Here is a 20,680-nt window from a genome sequence, read left to right as displayed (position 1 = left end):
ACTCCCGCGCCCTGGGGAGGCCAGCATTCCAGGGTACACGGAGTTCTAGCAGGGTGTGTGTGTGTTGGGGGGAGGGGGTGAGGATGGGTGGGGGTGGGGGTGGGGGTCTCCGGCTCTTGCACCTTGCGCGCGCGCATTTGCAGCCACCCACCATCAGCCAGCGCCCCCCGGCCCCCCGCGGGGATGTCTGCCAGCAGCTGTGGTGTAAAAGTAGCAACAGGACCCCCCCCCGAGAGCGAGACAGAGCCCAACTGGAGTTGGGGTGGGGGGTGGGGAGAGGACGGGGGGGGCGTGGCCGCGCAGTCTCCCGCCTCTGCAATCCCCGGGGAACGTTCGGGAAAAGTATCCAAAAGTTCTGTGGCCGCGCGCGCCAAAAAAAAAAAAAAAAAAAAAAAAAAGGACACAACCCCCCCACCCCACCCCCACCCCGACGCTGCGTGTCCCCGACCTCGCCACTCCGGCCGCACCTCCGGCGGCGGCGCGCACGCCTCCCGGCACCTCCTCCTCCTTCGCGTCCTCCTTCTCGGTCAGTTGGGTGGTGTTTCCCCCCCCTGTTCCAAGCGCGACCGGCACCCCCGAAAAGAGGCTTGGCGCTCTTGTTTTTGTTTGTTTTGTAAAGAAGGGGCGCACCATGCCCAACGAGGATACGTTCAGCAAACCGTCGGCCCCGTCGGAGACGCCGCACGCCCCCGGGGCCCCGCCGCAGGGCAAAGCGGGCGGCTACAGCAAAGGCTCCGGGGCGCTGCTCGCCGCGGCCGGGGGCGGCGGCGGCGGCTCGGGCTCCGGGGCGTCGGGCGTGGGCTCCGGGAGCAAGAAATCGCCGCGGCTGCCCAAGTGCGCGCGCTGCCGGAATCACGGCTACGCGTCGCCGCTCAAGGGCCACAAGCGCTTCTGCATGTGGCGGGATTGCCAGTGCAAGAAATGCAACCTGATCGCCGAGAGGCAGCGCGTGATGGCCGCGCAGGTGAGTGGCGGGGGTCGGGGGGCGCCCGGGCGTCGGGGATCCCTGGGGCCCGGGCCGGGGAGGGACGCGGCGGGGTCGGCCTGCCGTCGCCGGGCGCGCGCGCTCGGGCCAAGGCTTTTCCCAGCCACGTGGGTGCGGACGGGTCCCGGTTCCCGCCCGCCCGCCCGTCCGTCCTCGGGGTAAACGATGCGGGGTTTCCCCCAGTCGGGATCCCGGGTCTCCATTTCTAGGAGCGTTTCGGGGTTCGCACGCACTACGAAGGAGCAGTCTGTCCGGGAAAGATTGGCCGAGGGCGCGCGGCTCCGGGTCCCCCGCGCGCTCCAACCCCACCTTCCCGCAAAGCTGCGGGGTGGGGTCGTTCTTAGGATGGGGAGTTCCACGAGCAGAATCGCGGGGGTCGCTGGGCTGACCCCCTGTCCCCGCGTCTCGCTCGCGCTCCCCGTTGGCCAAGCAGAGCATTGCGGGGTTCTCCCCTTCCAGGAGTTCCCACGATTTCTGACCCTGGGTCAGAAGTGGGAAGAGTTGCGGGGTCCGCGCCTACGGAAGTCCCCCCCACATCCTACCCCTGCCCCTTTGCCTCTGAGAGGGGGCGGTCGGCTCTGCTGGAGCGGGTGGCACGGAGTGGGGGCCCTGGATTCCCAATCCCGTTTATAAATCCGAGACTTTCGGGGTGCCTGATGCCCCCCTCCTTCTGCTGAGCTGCATTTATTAGATAAGGCGGACTCTTGGGGATCCGTGGGCTGCCGGGCCTGGGTGGAGGGAGGGAGGTCTGCTGCGCTGAGCCCGGTGGCGGGCGGTTGGGACAGGCCGCGGTGGGCGCGGGTGAAGCGCGCGGGCGCAGCGGGGCGCGGCCTGGGGCGCATTTGGCGTCCCGGCCATTTTGAGCGCCTTGGACTTATTGGCGTTTAAAAGTCTGCAGCCCGCTACGAAATGCACTCATTTCCCTGCTCCGTGTGCCTGTAACCCCTCCGTACAGCATGTTTGCAATAAATGTATATCTTAAAGATAAAGCCTGCAGTCACTGCAATAAAGAAAGGTTTGCACGCGCTGGGGACGTGGGCAGGTTTGAAGTTTGGGTCCGCTTTTGTTTTTCATCGCTTGAACCAGCTGGCTAGTAATTTGGCCTCTTCATGGGGATAGTTCATGCCCTGGTTATTCTAAAAAATGATTTTTTTTTTAAATAAAGAAGGCTGTGATGTGCGTTCTTTCCTGCTAAAAGCAGCTTTCTCTTTTTGAGACGGGATCTATAACAAGAAAAGATAACTGAAGGAATAGTTTGTTAGCCATGTTCAACTTGGGATCAGGACTGTGTGAATATCTTCTTTTGGGGGTGACTTTAGCGGGTGGATAGAGCTGCACAGAGGCTTAGAGATTCTATTCTTTGCACATGCATCGGTTTTTAAAAAGGTGCTTTTAAATCACATACGCATATTGGAAGGGCAGTCAAAAAAATCAGTTTCTCCAGTTCCTTCATAGGTTTCAGCCTGGATAATAGTAAGAAAAAAAATACACTGATGTCACATTAGAACTTGACACATTTAGAGTACTTAAAACAAACAGGAGGAACTTCTGACTTAAACTGGTAGATAAGAAATACTATGAACACAGGAGTTGGCGTTTGTGTGTAATGTGAACCGTATTAACAGGATGGAATTTTCCACAAATTGTAATAAAATGTTTGGTCTAGAGTTAACATTAATTTTAAATAATCTTGATTTACTAAGGGGACAAACTTTGAAGAGACTGCTGAAATGAGAACAACTCAAGGTTGTTTTTTACTTGTGACACTGGAGGATTTCCCACAAACCCTAAGTTTTGTACTTGTGTTAGATGAACCCTTAAAAAGTCCACATTTAAAATAACATAGCTGGGCTAAGTCACACACAGACACAAAACCCATAAAAATCCACACAACTACTTTTTAATCACCCTAAAGTAGCCTGAAATTGATCTTGCACATAAAACAATTGATTTTTAACCAACTGCCCTCTTTTTGTTTAAATAAACTTTTCTAACCTTTGAATAATCAATGTTTTGAATTTATGGCAGAACTTGTGCGTTTTGTGTGTATATGAAGTTTGTGTGAGTCGGGGTATACTTTAGTGTTTGAACTTCTGGTCAAAGTCATTAATACTTTGTTTTAAAGCCTCTTGGTTAAACACAGAAAAAAATGAAGAATTAAGTATTTTTTAAGTTGTGTGTGCGTGTGTGTGTGTGTGTGTGTGTGTGCGCGCGCGCGCGCCAGTATGTCAGTTTGGGGGCTTGAACTCAGGGTCTAGGTGCTGTCCCTTACTTTGTTTTTTCTTTCAAGACTGATGATGCTCTACCACTTGAGCCACAGCTTCACTTCCATAGTCTTGAATAATTGCTTGAGTTTATTACTTGATTTTTTAGTTGAAGACCCCTTTGCTTATGAAAGTAAAAATTATCTTCAACCTAACTAGCTAGCTCTCGACTACAGTTTTTCTAAAACATTATACAGTCCCATTTCTAATTTACCTAAGTCTCAGCTTGTCTCTGAGTCTCTGAGGTACTGCAGACATTTTCACTTTTCTCTTGAGCACTGATGGTCAATTTCAGTAGAAACTCCTTTTGCTACATCTAGTATTTTCTTTAAGCCTTTTTCCCCCTTCAACTTTTAACAATGTTATTTTAAAGAGGATAAAGTGAAGACTTTCTAATAAGTATGTCAAGTTTTTCCCCCAGTAGTGGCTTTCTATTCCTGACCAAAAGATCACAGCCGTCTCCTCTCCCTTTTTCCTTGCCCCAGTCGCCTGGTCTTCTCTATAACCTCTCCTCTAACCTCTAGCCATCTGCTTCTCCACACCTCCATCCTTCCAGCTCTGGAATCCTGGGCTCTTGAGGGTTTCCCAAGCAGCCCTGTCTTTCCTGCAGATCTTTCCCTTTCTCCTACCTGTCAAAGTCCTCCTCAATACATACTCTTCAATGTTCTGTTTAAATCTTGCCTTGGCTGATTCTTACATATTAATGATAGTTCTCTTTTCCTTTCTTTTCTCTCTTTTCTTCTTCCTTTCTTTTTTTGATCTCCTTCTCCTCTCTTGATCTTCCTTTCATCCCTTCCTCCCTCCCTCCCTCTCTCTCCCCCTGTCTCTTTTCTTTCCTTCCTTCCCTTCCCTCCCTCCTCCCTCTTTCTCTCTTTCTCTTCTGCCTTCCTGCCTTCCTTCCTTCCTTCCTTCCCAGTCCTGAGACTTGAACTCAGGGTCTGGGCACTGTCCCTGAGCATCTTTTGCTCAAGGCTAGCACTCTACCACTTGAGCCACAGCACCACTTTTGGCTTTTTCTGTTTATGTGGTACTAAGGAATCAAACCCAGGGCTTCAGGCATGCTATGAAAGCACTCTACCACTAAGCCACCTTCCCAGCCTAGCCTCTGTGATATTTCTGTCTGAACTTCTTCTATAGGGTTTCATAATGCCTCTCCATTATTGTCTTGTAGTTGCATGCCTGCTTGCCTCCATTTTTCTTCTTTTGAGGCATAAAAACCTTGGACTCTAGTCTAATTTTGATGGCCCAGCTTCTTAGTACAGTGCCCTTGTATTTCTGTGTGGAATGATTGAATGAGTGATCCAATTCTGTCCCAATTCTATCCTCCTCCCTTCTTTCCCCTCTTTTCGTGTGTGTGTGTGTGTGTGTGTGTGTGTGTGTGTGTGTGTGTGTGTGTGTATGTGTGTCTGTCTGTCTGTCTGTCTGTCTTTGAGATAGGGCTCACTGTGTAACAGATCCTGGCCTTGATAGTACTGTGTAGTCAGGCTGGTCTCAAATTCCAGATCCTCCTGCCTCGGGCTCCAAATGCTGGGTTTACAGGTGTGCACTACTACACTTAATTTTACTATTGGGATTTTAAGCTCTCCCTTGGCTGATGCACAGTTTTCACAGATCCACGATGGTCCCCCTTCCTTTCTGGTGTACTGATAGGCTTGTTTGTTTAACAGGTACTTCTGGTTCTAAACCATTTTCTTGCTCTGGCTGCATAGCGTAATCACCTGGCCAAAATGGGCCACAGAAATGAGACAAGTGAGGATGCTCAGCCGTCATTCATCTGCAGAACTAGGAAGCGTGGTGCCTGTGTGCTAGCAGAGTCGCTCAGGTGAGGTCCACGTAGTGCTGGGGGTGACTCCTTGTCCTGTGCTCCCAGGTGGCCCTGAGAAGGCAGCAGGCACAGGAGGAAGAACTGGGCATCAGCCACCCCATTCCACTGCCCAGCGCGGCTGAGCTGCTGGTCAAGAGAGAGAACAACGGGGGCAACCAGTGTCTCATGGGTGAGAGCAGCAGCAGCAGCTCCTCCCAGCCTGCGCCAGCCAGCGCCCCGGCCAGCGCCGCCGCTTCAGGTAAGGGGCAGGGAGGGGGGGAGAGAAGGGGAGGGCGGGTAGCATGAGGGAGGAAGAAGGGCTGTAGCCATAAAAGCTGCCTGAGCTTCAAGGACCTTTCCCTTCCTTCTTTTCCCCTCCTCCCTCCTCCTGTCTGTCTCTCTCTCCTTCTCTCTCCCTCTCCCTCTTCCTCTCCTTCCCTCCCCTCCCTGCCCCTCCCCTCCTCTCTTCTCCCTCATCACCTTCCTTCCTTCCTTCCTTCCTTCCTTCCTTCCTTCCTTCCTTCCTTCCTTCCTTCCTTCCTTCCTTCCTTCCTGTCTCCCTCCCTTCCTTCTCCCCATCTCGGGTATATTGGGCCTTCAAGTCAGGGCCAGGGCACTCACCTTTAGGTTTTTCACTCAAGGCTGGTGCTCTGCCACTTGAGCCACAACTCAGCTTCTGGCTTTTTGCTGGATCATTGGAGATAAAGAGTTTCATGGACTTTTCTAGTCAGGCTGGCTTTGAACCAGGATCCTCAGATCACAGTTTTCTGAGTAGGTGGGATTACAGGTATATGTCACTAGTGCCCAGCTTCAAGGAGTTTCTTTAAGCATTATACTTCTGGAGATTCGCTTTTGGATGTCTTCTTTGGAGAAAGCCATGGCTTCTAATAGAGACAGTTAAGTGGAATTGCAGAGCATCAGAAGCATTCACATTTCATCTCTGTCTTCCACTCCATTTTTGAGGTCCTCTTGGGTAGAGGCTTCCTAGAATTGGACATCTATTTTTCCAACAAGGTTTCTGTTTGGGAAGGGTGTTTGGGCAGGTCAAATCCTAGGAGTCAAAGGTGGAATGAGTTTGGGGAGGAATGGGAAGGGGTACTGGGCTGACTTGTGTTCTTTCTGGAGCTCATTGCTGTCAGAGGGGCTCATGTGTACACTGATTCACCTCCCTTCCTTCCCAAGTCACTCTGTAAGGTAGGCGGTGCTAAGTTTTAGCAGTGATGAAAAGTGATTGGCCAAGTGGAACTAGAAAGCCTGTGATTCATCCATCTGCTTCCATCTTGCAAAAAAGACCTGGAGCTCAGTCCTCCAATGAGTTAGTCACAGTTGAAGTGCTTGGTGGCCACGTACAGCTGAGGGATGTCATGCTGAATGACACATTTCTATACACATTCTATAACACACTCTACCAGAGAAAGATCTGAGGGTCGTGGCAGTTAAATGCAGTAGTGCCCTCCCTCTTAGATACGTTTTAAAAAGCCTAGTGAATACCTGACACTGAAGATAGTACTGAAGCCTATATAAATGTGTGTGTATGTTCTGCATTTTTTTTGGGGGGGGTCTAGTTGTGGGGCCTGAACTCTGGGCCTGGGCGCTGTCCCTCAGCTCTTCAGCTCAAGGCTAGCACTTGGGTCACAGTGCCACTTCCGGCTTTTTTCTTTTTTGCTTATGTGGTGCTGAGGAATTGAACCCAGGGCCTCAAGCATGCAAGGCAAGCGCTCTCCCAGCCCATGTTCTGCGTTTTTATTTGAAATAAGTAAGATGTTCCTTAGAAATAAAACCATAGTTGCTGGCTACTGGTGTCTCAATGCTTGTAATCCTAGCTACCCAAGAGGCTGAGATCTGAGGGTCTTGAAGCCAGCTTAGGCATGAAAGTCCGTGAGACTCTTTATTTCCAATTAACTGCCAAAAAAATCAGAAGTGGCCTAGTGGCTCAAGTGGTAGAGTGCCAGCCTTGAGTGGAAAAGCTAAGGGACACCACCCAGATCCAGAGTTTAAGCCCAGGATCAGTTAAAAAAAAAAAAAAGAAAGAAAGAAAGAAAAAGGAAGAAGAAGAGAGGAGATTTTAAAGATCTCATGAGTCTTGGTTATTGTACAGAAGAAAACAGGTAGGTATGTATGTGTAGGTGTGTGTATGTGTGTATTTGTCTGTGTGTTGTTACTGGAGCTCTTTCTCTTAGGATGAAACTACATCCCGATCAGCCCAGGGTAAATTGAAAACGTCCTAAGTTGCAATGCAATGAATGTAGCCTGTGTGCTGACCATAAGAGCTAAGCCACACAGGACAGCGTGCAATGCTGGTGGTTTACCCTCCTAATCTGAGAGCTTAGCTCTCTGCTGGGGAAATGTCAAAAATTTATTAAACAAGCTGGGAGCCAGTGGCTCATGCCTATAATTCTAGCTACTCAGGAGGCTGAGATCTGAGGCTCACAGTTCAAAGCCAGCACAGGCAGGAAAGTCTAGAAACTCTTACTTTCAATAAACCACCAGAAAACAGGAAGTGGCACTGAGACTCAAAGTGGTAGAGCACTAGCTTTGAGCAAAAATGCTCAGGGATGGAGCCCAGGCCCCGAGTTCAAGCCCTATGACTAACAGAATTCATTCATTCAACATTAGGTTTTGACTGCAAGTTCTTTACATTTGTAGTGGCTTCTGTACCACGATAAAGTTAAAAATGAAAAGCTGAGCTGGTACTCTTCTTTTTTTTTCTTTCTCTTTTTTTGGCGCATTTGGTTGCTCACAGTATACACCTAGTATATAGTTTCCAAACTTGGCTCTTCACAAGACAAAAGAGGGAATGGCAGAACATGAGAAAATGTCACTGAGAAGGGTACAGAAGGAGTCTCGTGAAAGACAGGGTTCAGCTCAAGAAGAATGTAATCAGGTCCCTTGTGTGACTCTGGAGCGGACTGCCTTAGAGCCATACCTTTGAGCTAAAATCAATACCCTGAAGGGAAGAGACCGTTATTGTCCGTGTGTGTTGTGCTCTTTTGCTTGGGTACAGGTGTTGAAGTGTGGCTCTGGGAGGCTCCACCTCATTTCCACAGAACGATGTTCCCCCAGCTCTGGGGGCCAGGAACACACATGATGGTACACAGATGGTGAATCCACTACAGACTTCCACCACACCTCTGGCTTGGGAGGGATGACTTCCAAATTAGGTTGTGAGCCAGCAGGAAATGGAGACGGCAGTAGAATAAAACTGCAAAACACAGAAGAGGAGAGAGAAAGGAAAAAAGAGAGAGGTAGAGAGCCAGAAAGAGAAAACCAGACAGACTGACAGCCCTGAAATGAGGTCACCTTCCTAGACATACATGGCTTCTATTGCTATTTCGTTCAAAGTAACAGTCAACTTAGGTAGATGGTAAACATTTAGAGTGAACGCAAAATGTAATTCCTAGGAAAGACCTTGGTTCTCCCCCTTCTTCTTCTTCCTCCTCCTCCTCCTCCTCTTCTCCTTTTTCTTTTTTTCCTTTTTTTCTTTTTTTGCCAGTCCTGGGGCTTGAACTCAGGGCCTGGGAGCTGCCCCTTAGCTTCTTTTGCTCAAGGCCTAGTGTTGTCTACCACTTGAGCCACAACACCACCACTTCCAGCTATTTCTCAGTAGTTTGTTGGAGAGAAGAATCTTATAGCCTGTCCTGCCCAGGCTGGCTTCGAACTAAGGTGGTCAAATCTCAGCCTTCTCAGTAGCTAGGATTACAGGTGTGAGCTACCAGGTTATTCTTCTTATGTACATACATAATAGTTAACACCTGAGGCGTTTAATGCCCTCACTTGTTGCAATCGGGTGTTTTGTTTTGTTTTCATTTAGTATAACATGACATATTTTAGTGGTCTAAAATTCCATTGTACAGTTATAGAAGGGCTGGATTTGAAAGGATTTAGTGAAAAGCATACGTCATAGGAGTTGTCATGAGCTAGTCAGACCTTCCAGTTGTTTCATCTGTGGCAATTACTAACCTGCCTCCTGATACCTGCTGCCTCGAGTCTCTAGCATTTTCTATGTGGGTAGCTGGGCAAAATTGAGTAGATTTGTATGTCCTTGACATTTCTTAGTTATCTCCTTTTGGCTCCGTAAAGTGCCAAGGGTGAGAAATGTGTAAGAATTACTGCCAAGATTATTGACTGAATTCTGGGACTTCAAAGGATATTGGATTTACCAAGCTGTGTGCCCTTTATTGGAGAGCCAAGGCCGGTAAGTGAGTTAATGGATGCTGAAGATGCTGTCTGCAGCCCTTAGTGAAAGACTGGTTAGATGGACCAAAAGACTGACCGGTAGTCCCTCACTGAGGCTGGAAGACATTGCACTGGTGCTTGTCTTCTGAGTGAGGCTAATTGTGTGTGTGAGAGGGAGAAAAGTTTTAGCACCTCTGTTCTGGTTTCATCTGTTTAGTTTTAGCATTAACGTGTGCTTTATTATTTTTTTTTCAGAAGTTAACAGCTGTTTATTTTTAAATGGCAGGCATTCAACATCTGGGCTCCCTTTTTACTTTAATTTTATATTTGACATGCCCTTCTCCCTTTTTATATGCCCCCATAGAATACCAGTCTTCCCAGTACATTTGCTGTGGCGTGCCTATAGTGTGTCTCCTCTGCATAAAAGCAGTGGATGAAGGGCTGCATTGTCGGCCAGTTCTGCAAGCGGGTTCTTTGTGAGAGCCTGAATGTTATCATGCCCTGGCCCTCCCTTCTGCAGCACCCTGGACTTCCATCCACACGCACACCCTCCCTCCCCCAGATCAGGCCACCTCCCTCCGTCTAGGACTTTCCCTTGCAGCTTCTGCCTCCCCTGAGACCCAGTGGCCAGGTTTTAGTCCCCTTCCCCTCAGGTTTGGGGCTACTGGTGGAGGGATCCCTCCTTCAAACATCTTTGCTTCAGTTGTTTCAATCCAGGGAAAGGGGCGGGCTTAGGGTGGTGGGGAACACAGGTCCCTGGGTGTCTCCGTTGCTTATTTAAGTATGTTATAAACAGGAGCTGTGCCGTTGGGAACGAAGTAGAGTCTATTGGAAGGGTTTACCACTAACAGAAACTGAATTTGTGTTTGCAGAAAAGTAGACTTTAGGCTGGGCACCGGTGGCTCATGTCTATAATCCTACCTATTCAAGAGGTAGGATTTTAGGGGGACTGAGTTTTGAAGCCAGCTTGAGGCAGAGAAGTCTACTAGACTCCCATCTCCAAAGTAACCAGCAAATAAATCAGGCTGGAGGTATGGCTCAAATGGTAGAGCCCCAGCCTCCTAGCAAGCTGAACCAAGCACAAAACCTTGCAAAAAAAGAGAACTTTATTTTTTAAAGGTAGTTTTAGGTTTACAGCAAAAGGGAAGGGAAGGTACAGAGATGGCTCATGTGTTCCTGGACCCCTGTTCATGCCTGGATTTTCCCACCAAAGGAATGCAGTCATGACCGTTGATGAACCTAAGTTGTCATGTGGAGTCATGGTGTATACATGACTTGGTATACACACCAAGCACATAGTCTTGGTGGTGTGCTTCCTGTGAGTGTGAACAAGTGTGCAAAGCATGTATCTGCTACACTATCATCACACAGTATTGCTACTGCCCTACCTTGCCCTGTTTTGGAGTTACTCACATTTAAAATAACATTTCACCTTTTATATTTGCAGCTTCCCAAAACTGGAAAGAAAACAGTGTTATAATAAAATGAACAGTTAAAAAGCATTTTATATTAAGTTGGATTGGGAATTTATTTTTGAAAGGTTCCGGCTACCTACATGATATGACTCTTAGGTGATTTAAGTCAGCTTTTACCCTGGTGTTAGTGGCTTACACCTGTAATCCTAGCCATTTAGGAGGCTGAGATTTGAGGATCCTGGTTTCAAGCCAGCCTGAGCAGAAGAATTCATGAGACTTTTATCTTCAATTAATTAGTAAAAAAAACAGAAGCGAAGGTGTGTCTCAAATGGTAGAGTGCCAGCTTTGTGTGAAAAAGCCAAGTGAATGTATGACCCTGAGTTCAAGACCTGGGATTGGCAAAAAAAACAAAAAACAAAAAAAACCCAAACAAACAAAAAAACCTCTCAGTTTCAAGTAGAATAGGAAATGCTCTTAAGTTTTTTCAAATAAAATCATGCCCGAGTTTTACTTTTGAGAGTCTTAAGAAATTTCCAGGTTTTTTGAAGCAATAATCGGAGTTAAGGTTAAATGAAAGAAAATGTTAGGTTGTAGTGGCCATTTTGATCACCTGTTGCTGTAGTGTCTCAATCTTTCCTTTTTAAAATTTTTTCTTGTGCTGGTACTGGGGCTTGAACTCTAGGCCTGGGTGCTGTTCCTGAGAGTTTTTGCTCAAGGCTGGCATTCTACCACTTTAGACACAGTTCTACTTCCAACTTTCTTGCTGATTAATTGGAGATTAGAGTTTCCAAGACTTTGCTTCTTGGGTTGGTTTCAAACTGCTATCCTCAGACCTCAGCCTCCTGAATAGCTAGGATTATAGGTAAGATCCACCAGTGATTGGCTTTTACTGCCTTTCCTTAAGGAAACTACCCATTAGCTGTCACTCCTAGCTACTTATCCTAGTTTTAGGCATCCACTAATATGGCTGTCACTACAGATTTGTTCTAGACATTTCACATATTCAAGACATTTAATTTCGAGATAAGGACCTATTGGGTATGGCTTGTTTTAGCCTGTTGTCACATGGGTTTATTATTTTGGTTATTACTTGTGTGTGTATATTTTGGTTATTACGTGTGTGTGTGTGTGTGTGTGTGTGTGTGTGTGTGTGTGTGTGTGTGTGTGTGTGTGTGTGTGTGTGTGTGTGTGTGTGTGTAAGTACTGGGGAATTGAACTCAAGATTTGGGTGCCATCCCTGAGCATTTTTACTCAAGACTAGCACTCTACCACTTGAACCACAGCTCTACTTCCAACATTTTGTGGTTATTTGGAGATAAGCATCTCATGAACTTCTCGTGCTCAGGCTGGTTTCCAACTATGATTCTCAGATCTCAGCTTACGGAGTAGCTAGGATTTCAGACGTGAGCGACTGGCACCTGGCTCATTATTCATTTCTTTATTACCAACTAATATTCCATTGTGTGGCTGGACTGTATGCTTTGTTTTCTATTTATCAGGTGATAGAAATTACCTGAACTTTTTAGCCATTGTGGCTGAATCTGCTGTGAACGTTTGTGCAAAAGTCTGGGATGAATATATGTTTTACTCTTATCAGGGAGGGAAATGGGCAGATTCATAATGGTAACCTTGTGGTTGATACTACTTTCCAAAGTGTCTCCACTTTCCACCATCAGTGTATGAGGGCTGCAGCAAATTCGAACAAGTCTTAAAATTTTTATTATTAAGTAGTTGTGCAAAGATGTTATAGTTCCATAAGTCAGATTATGAGTACCTACCCTCAAGTTACAAATATATTGTACATTGAACATAATGACTGCATTTGCTCACTCTTTCAAACTTAATTGTGTGTGTGTGTGTGTGTGTGTGTGTGTGCACGTGTGAGTGTGCTTGTGTGTTTGCCTGGGGCTTGAACTCAGGCTGGGCACTGTCCCTGAGCTTTTGTTCTCAAGGATAATGCTCTACCTCTTGAGCCACATCTCCACTTCAGGCTTTTTTGGTGCTTTGTTGGGTGTCAGAGTCTCATGGAATTTCCCAACTGGGCTGGTTTCAAATTGTGATCCTTAGATCCCCTAGGCCTGAGCCACCAGTGCCTAGCTTACTGGTTCTTTGTTGTTCAGATATCCATTTGTAGTTTTCACAAACCCCACAGTGCATATCTGCTTTTCTGTCTTTTCAGTTGATAAATAAAAACTCACTGGTGAAAATTCACACAAATATTGGTCATGGTTGCCGAACAAATTACATTTCATACCGAGTTGATTATTTCTGAAGTCAGACTTCATAATTGCTAATCTGGTTTATTTTCTGATACCACTAAACATGCTTTCCAAAAACAAAACAAAACAAAACAAAAAACAATTCCAAACCATTTAAGATACTCTTAAAAGAGATAGTAAATAACTGGCTTGCCCTGCTTTCACTGTATTTGATGTTGGTATAATTTGTGGAGGGGAAGGGAAAAAACAAATCGTTTAAATAGGGATACAGGTGGACCCATTGCAACAATGAGATGTACAAGTCGTTATGTCGAAAATGAACTTTACAACTTTGGCCGGAGCGGGGGGGGGGGGGGGGGGGGGATGGGGGATGGGAAGGGGAAACAAAGAAGGAGGCAACAATGCTTGATAAGAAATGGACTTATTATCTTGCCCATGTAATTGTAACCCCTCTATACGGTATTTTCACAATAATAATAATAATAAAGAAATCATTGGTTTTGAGTTATAGTGATAGCAGATTTTCTGTTTATTACCAATAAGATCTCCCACATACTGCTTCAGCTATCCAATATAAATTCCAGGTGACTTTTAATATTTTTAATATTTTCACATTTTTTCCTTAACTCTTGCATCAAGGTTTTGGGGTCTTACATAAACTATATACATTAATTTAGTGTTGAGATGGCATTTATCAAACACCAGTACATGTTTGCTGACCTGCACTGAGTTCATCTCTGCTGGCCAGTTTGCTTTCTTGAGCAAGAGCTCCTCCTCCCTTCTTTCTGCTCCTCCGTTCTATTTTTCCTGTTTGATTTATTTAACAAATATTGTGCCACCCACCTTCCATTCTTCCCTCCCTCCGTCCCCTTCCCTCCTTCCTTTCTCCCTCCTTCCTTTCTCCCTCCCTCCCTCCCTCCCTCCCTCCCTCCCTCCCTCCCTCCCTCCTTCCCTCCCTCCTTCCCTCCCTCCCTCCCTCTCTCTCTCTCTCTCTCTCTCTCTCTCTCTCTCTCTCTCTCTCTCTCTCTTTCTTTCTTTCTTTGTCACAGGGATTGAATTTAGGGTCTCCACGCTGTCCCTGAGCTATTTTGCTCAAGGCTAGTATTCCACCACTGAGCCTTAGCTCCACGTCTGGCTTTTAGGTGGTTAATTGGAGATAAGAGTTCCATGCACTTTCTTGCCTGGCTTCGAACCAGCATCCTCAGATCTTAGCCTTCTGAGTAGCTAGGATTATAGGTGTGAGCCACCGGCACCCGGCATGCAGCTACTTTTGGCCAGACTTTAGGTATGGTATATAGATATCTATCTCCTGGATCGGTATATTTCTAGGAGACTGAGACAGTTGATAAATATGCACATCAGTAAATAAAGAAGTGGAGTTAAGAGGGAAAACAAAGATAAAGGCACAGTAGCCATTTTAAATAGTGTGATCCAGGAAGGAAGGCCTCTGAGCAGAATAACCTGAATTTAGCTCGTCTTGAGCGGTAATCAACCTGGCTGGGCAGGGTGTGGGGAAAGCGCACTCACCTTGCTGGGGCAGCAAGGTGACAGCAGGCAGGTAGGCTAGTGTCTTCAGGTGAGTAGGGTGGCATCGGTGGGGGCTGCATCATGCCAGGGCGTGTAGGCCAGGGAAGGGGTTGGAATTTTATTAGCATGCCATGGAAAATCACTGGAGTGTTGAAGCAGTGAACAGCACTGCCTGATTTACTTTCCTCAAGGATTTCTCTGCTGCTGTGTGCAAGGCCAGGGGGGGTCAAGAAACCAAGTGGGAACCAAGATTGATGTGGAGTCTGCCATTGCCCTAGCTAAGGGGAAAGCTGCTTGGAGGGGTGTTGGGAGGTAGATGGGAGGAAGGAGTGGGCTGGGAGGTCTGTGGAGGTAAGATCTGACATCATTTTGGTAGCCATGGTCAGTGGCAGTCCCTAGGGAGAGCAGCTGCACAGCATTGCCAGGACTGCGTTGGTGTTGAGTCTTGGCGAGTCTGAAGGGTTGTATCTTTGCATCATGAGCAGCATGGGGACCTCTGAAAGATGGGCATATTCTAAAGTGGGTATGGTGGTATACATCTGTAATCTGACTTAGGAGATTCAGGCAGGAGGATGAATCTGTGTTTGAGGTCAGCCTGGTCTATATAGTAAGACTCTTCTCTCATAAGAACAAAAAAGTAAGCCAGGTGCCCATGGCTCACACCTATAATTCAAGCTACTCAGGAGGCTGAGATCTGAGGATTGTGGTTTGAAGCCAGCCCGGGCAGGAAAAATCCATAAGTCTCTTATCTCCAGTTAATCACAGAAAAAGCTGGAGGTGGTGCTCTGGCTCAAGTGGTAGAGCATTAGCTTTGAGCAAAAGGAACTCAGGGACAGTGCCCAGGCCCAGAGTTCAAGCCCCAGGACTGGTTAAAAAAAGAGAGAGAAAGAGCCATGGAGTCATGAAGACATTACCTCACGTACCTTGAGCTTTCCTAAAGATGGCTCAGTGTCTGCACAAGTGTAGAACAGGTGTTGTTACTAGTACTATGTGGTGGTGCCTGGTTTTGCCCATGAGAAGAGCACATGGTAATAGAAGCTTAACCAAAGGTCTTCAAGATCGTGATACCTCTTAGAAGAGTTTGGCTGTTATTCTGATAACTATCCTGGGGGAGGGAAACTCTATCCCATTGGAATAATCTTAAAATACAAGGTCCAGAGACCTGGTTTAAGTCCTTACCCCATTCTGGATTCAGGGAATTGAATTTCTTTGTGGTTTTTATTCATTTATGAAATGGGTATGTAGTTTCTGTCATTTATGTCCTAGCTTGGCTGTGGCCCTCAGCTGTGTCATGAGAGATGACATGCCCCTCCCCCTTTTTTTCTATCAAGTGTAAGATAGCTATGGGAAAGTTCTTTCCTTTTTTGTTTCCCCCATTAGTGCTGGTCCTGGGGCTTGAACTCAGGGCCTGGGCACTGTCCCCTGAGTATATTTGCTCAAGGCTGGTGCTTTACTACTTGAGCCACAGCTCCACTGGTAACTTTTTGGTAGTTAATTGGAGCTAAGAGTGTCACAGACTTTCCTGCCCAGGTTGGTGCCTGTGCTATCTTGCACTCTGATCCTGCGATCTATGGCCAGGTGTACCCCACTGAGTCTGACTTAATAGTCGAGATAGGGGATCTTGGAAACTTTTTTTGCCTAGTCTGGCCATAAACTGAGATACTGGCAATCTTTTATTTTCCCCGGTAGCTAGGATTACAAGCATGAGCCACCATGCCCAGCCAGAAGGCAGTATATTAAAGTGTTTAATTTTAGGAGTTTTCCCTTAAAAAAAAAAAAAAAGCTAACACTTTCAAACCTCTCCTTATTTGAAAAATAAACTGTTAGATTTTTTTTTTTTTTAAATCAGTCAAACCAGAAAGCAGTAGAGTTCCAAGGACACTAGTGTTCAATTAATTCACCGACACTGAATGTGTCAGGCCGGTAAGGAATTAATGAGTAGAAGCATTGTATAGTGCCCATAATTACTCATTAGCCAGTTCAAGGGGGATTTGAGACTGTCCCTAGCAAGTCATCCTGGGAGCGGCTACCTTGTAGAACCCCATCATCTCCCTGATGAGGGCAGAGTTCAGTTCCCTTATCACTTTCCCTCCATGTTTATCTGCAAGGTGGAATGATGAGTTATAGGAGTAAAGGAGTGAGCGACACATCAAAGAATTTTGTGTGGCTTTGAATAGGGAGCCATATTGGGTTTGGGGTTGTTCGCTTTGAGGGTGCAGTCTTCATCAGCAAGCACCTGGGGTTTTGTTTTTCTCCAAAAGATGTAGATAAACCAGAGGGAATCGAGAGGAAGGGCAACAAAAAATGATGTATGGCCAGGAGAGAAGGAGAATAACAGTCTATAAATATTTGAAAGGTAATATAAAAGAGGGAGAGAGATTATTTACAGCAGCAGAGAGGACTTTGATGGAGAACAAAAGCTTGCATCTAGGAGCAGGGGGAAATTGGACAAGCAGGGGTGGGGGGAGGTGAGGGGAGGGGAATCAAGGCCTAATAAGGATAATTAAGCCACGGAAAGAAATTCTCGACATCTGGGTGTTGCCAAGAGCCAGAGTGACAGGAAGAAGCGCAGGTTGTCATTGGAGGGCTCACGTGCCACTGTGGATCATACTGTCTTCATTGGCCTTTCACCTTTGCTCCTTAAACCAGTGTGTAACTGGTTTAATTCCCAGCCATCTCCACGGGTGTTAGCAATAATTCCAGTGTGAATGGTTCTTTTGTTTTGCACTGTCTTCCTTGTGTCAGATAAGTCTCGTGGCTGTCTTGTTATTTATACTTTCATCTTTACAGAAATCCTGTATGATAGAGACTATTTCTTCCATTTATAAAGAAAGGAGGGCCCAGTAATGAGGATTTACAGGTGGATTGAGTGGCAGAGCTGAGATTCAGCTCAACATGTCTGACTGGTAGCCAGAGCTCAGGCGCTACAGGAAACCTCCTGACCCCAGATGTGGAGATCATGATCATCACAACTGGGAGACTAGGCAAACAGCTTGTCTCTACGTGCAGGGAATAAAACAGCTGGTGCCCAGCGCACCTTTGCTTTTCTGTCCCTTTTCCTTAAGAGACAGCTTGTCAGTAAGCGCTTAGGTTATCAATAGCACTTACTGAGGTTATTAATGTTTCATTTTCTTATGTGTAAATTCATCTATACCATAAGCTTCTAGTACATTCTTACGCCTTTTAAGTTTTGTGTCAGATGCTGATGGCTGACACCTGTAATCCTTAGCTATTCGGGAGGCTGAAATCTGAGGATCCCAGTTCAAAGCCAATTTGGGCAGCAAAGTCCCTGAGCTTCTTATCTCCAATTAAGCAGCACAAAGCTAGAAGTGGATGCATTGCTTAGGTGGTGGCGTACGAGCCACGAGGGAAAAGGCTGAATGAGAGCGTGAGGCCCTGAGTTTAATCCCAGTACCAGCAAACACACTAAAGTCATTTGTCACATGTTATTTAGGAATGCTAAAAGACAGGAATCACCCTGGATCTTACATACCAGTGTAATCAATCTTAAACTGTCCTTTGCAGTTTTTTTGGTTGTGCTGTTTGACACAATGTCCCCAGAAGACTGGGGCAGGGGGGGGGCAGAGAGAGAAACAGAGAGAGAGAGAGAGAGAGAGAGAGAGAGAGAGAGAGAGAGAGAGAGAGAGAGAGAGAGAGAGAGAGAGAGAGAGAGAGAGAGAGAGAGAGAGAGAGGAGTGTGTACCATGTGCTGGTTGTGGGACTTGAGCTCAGAACCTGGGCACTGTCCCTTAGCTGATACTGTACCCCTTAAGCTACACCTCCACTTCTGGCTTTGTGCTGGTTGATTGGAGGTTAAGAGTCTTAAGGACTTTTATTTTTGGCCTGGGCTGGCTTTGAACTGTGATCTTCACATCTCAGCCTCCTGAGTAGCTAGGATTTCAGGTGTAAGCCACTGGTACGTGGCTTCCCAGTATTATGTCTTAAAACCAACCTAAAACCAGCAGCATTAACTCACCGCGCAGGTGAAAGGCTGAGAAGCTGGGAGTGTGAACTGGGTGTTAGGGCATGCACTGAGCATGTGCAAGACCCTCATGCAGTTCAGTCCCTAGCCCTCAGAAAAGAGGCTTTGGATGTCTTGTTTGTGTCCCTAAGAAGTTACCAGCTTTGAAATCCACATGCCTGTGAGTTAATCCAGACTTCAGCATCCACTGTATTTCCTATGTGTCATCCTTCCTAAACTCTGCTAGCCCCTTGAAGTGTAGTTCATCTTCTCAGATGCCTAGCCTTACTATGGAAAGCCACTGAAAGAATATATGCATATTATCTTTTTAAAACAATGGTAGAATGAAGCCAGGTGGCTTACACCTATAATCCTAACTACTCAGGAGGCTGAGATCTGAGGATTGAGGTTCAAAGCCAGCTAGGGCAGGAAAGTCCACGAGTCTCTTTACTCTACCAGAAAACCCGAAGTGGTACTGTGACTCAAAGTGGTGAAGCAGTAGCCTTGAGCAAAAGAGCTCAGACACAGTGCCCCAAACCCCAGGACTGACAAAAAAAAAGCAGCAGAGTGTGAAATAAAAATGAAAGATACTGAGACTTAAAGTATCATTGGTATAAGCAGCTGAGAGAAGCTGATAAGAGTTACTAATGGTTGAGAGTGGTTTTTGAGTAAAGGGAGAGTTGAACTGTTATTGTTTTGCTTTTGAACTATGGGGTCTTGCTATATATATAGACCATATTGTCTTCAAACTCTTGGGCTCAAGTAGTCCTTCTACCTTAGCAAGGAGCAGAGACTATAAGGATATACTACCATGCCTGACTGTAATTTCAGAATTTTTTTTATACAAGTACCAGTATGAAGCAAGGGTATTGCTCTACTGATAAAACAACGTCTACCTCCTCTTCTCTTTTATTAGGGTAGTGAGGACCTCCTGGCCCAGAGGGTTGGCTACATGGAAATCCAACCTGGGCTCAGGAGCTGGCTTTTTTTTAATTGGTAATTTTCTATGTGTTATGTGTCAGCTTTCTTCTTCCCTTTAGAATTACGTGCTTTTAGTTATTTAATTTATTTTTAAATAAAGAGCTTTTTGTTTTCTGTCCCTGTGCAGTTGCTCCCCATTGTGGCCTCTGGTGAATTCCTCACTAAAGCTAACTTCATCCCTAGATTACTTTTTCTGTAAACTGTAATGATTTGCCTCTGGCCGTATTTCTCCCAAGGTCTCCTATCTCAGTTACTTATAAGGCTACTCCTCCCTTCTTGTTCACTTTGATCTTTTATAATTGGCTTACAACTCTCCATATTTAATCTGCACTGACTTCATTTCTCCTCCTTTCTCTCTCCTCTCTCTTTTACTTCAGTCTGTGAACATTCAATAATCTGTTTCTTGTTATTATTTCCTTTGGCACTGTGAATGGTTTTCCATTCTTGACAGCCCATTTGCTTTCTTTTAGCTATCAGTGCATCACATCTGGATACTGGCTTATAATAAACACAGTTAGGAGTAAAACAAGCTACAGACTTGGCCGGAGCAGAAGACACCTGTTTGATAGATGGCCATGTCATTTAAGGAGCTGGGGAACCAGCTGAGCACCCCATTTTTGTACCCGGGGGGCTGGAATGAATTTACTGAGTTCTGAGAGCATTTACACAGGAGTTGTCCTCTCTGGGGCAGATTCCTGTGGCAGCTTAGCGTGTGAGGAAGAATCTCTTCTGAGGTGCCTTCTTCCTGTGACACATGCCTTGTGACACCGGGGCATCTGTAACAATCTTACCTTGAGTCTAGCTCTTCAGCTCTGGTGCTTTCCCTGCCCCTTTCTGGTTCAGAAATAGATTCCAGAAGAGTCCCTATTTTTGTTTAGTCATTGGGCCCTTCATTTCTTACTTTTATATTTTGGTCCTGGCACCGGGGATCTTCTAACTCAGGACCTTTTGCTCTATCGCCTGCTACATCCTGAGCTTCCTTAAAGCTTTTTCAGCTGGTGTCCAGGATAGTTGTTCAGTCTAAACTCACATCTGTAGCTCTTTTAGAAGATTGCTCTTCGTTTTTTTTATCTGATTCTTCAAGGACTTTGTGTCCTAACAAATGTTAAGGACAATTATTGAGTGCTTTAAGGTTAGCCAGGTGGTGGTTCATTCCCATAATCTTAGCTACTCAGGAGGCTGAGACCTGGAGGATCATGTGGATTGAAGCCAGCTCTGGGCAGAAATGTCTGTGAGACTCTATTTCCAGCAAAAAGCTGGATTAGAGGCATGGCCCAGATAGCAAAGTGCCAGCCTTGCATTCTCAAAACAAATTCAAGAAACCCAAACCCTAGCAGAAAGAAATCTG

General features: G+C 46.2%; 1 protein-coding gene across 1 annotated transcript in view; it reads left to right on the top strand.

Moving 5' to 3' along the window:
- The first annotated feature begins 546 nt into the window (after positions 1-546).
- The window catches only part of Dmrt1 (doublesex and mab-3 related transcription factor 1), a 99,756-nt gene continuing 79,622 nt past the window's right edge, over positions 547-20,680 (top strand). Inside the window, exons 1-2 of the mRNA XM_070035453.1 lie at positions 547-964; positions 5,120-5,312. Coding sequence (XP_069891554.1) covers positions 632-964; positions 5,120-5,312 — 526 coding nt within the window. The 5' untranslated portion in view covers positions 547-631. The remainder of the gene's footprint in view (positions 965-5,119; positions 5,313-20,680) is intronic.

The sequence above is a fragment of the Dipodomys merriami genome, unplaced genomic scaffold (genome assembly GCF_024711535.1).
Source record: "Dipodomys merriami isolate MVZ:Mamm:240054 unplaced genomic scaffold, mDipMer1.0.p SCAF_26, whole genome shotgun sequence".
Taxonomy (NCBI): Eukaryota; Metazoa; Chordata; class Mammalia; order Rodentia; family Heteromyidae; genus Dipodomys; species Dipodomys merriami.
This window is presented reverse-complemented; position numbering and strand designations above follow the sequence as displayed.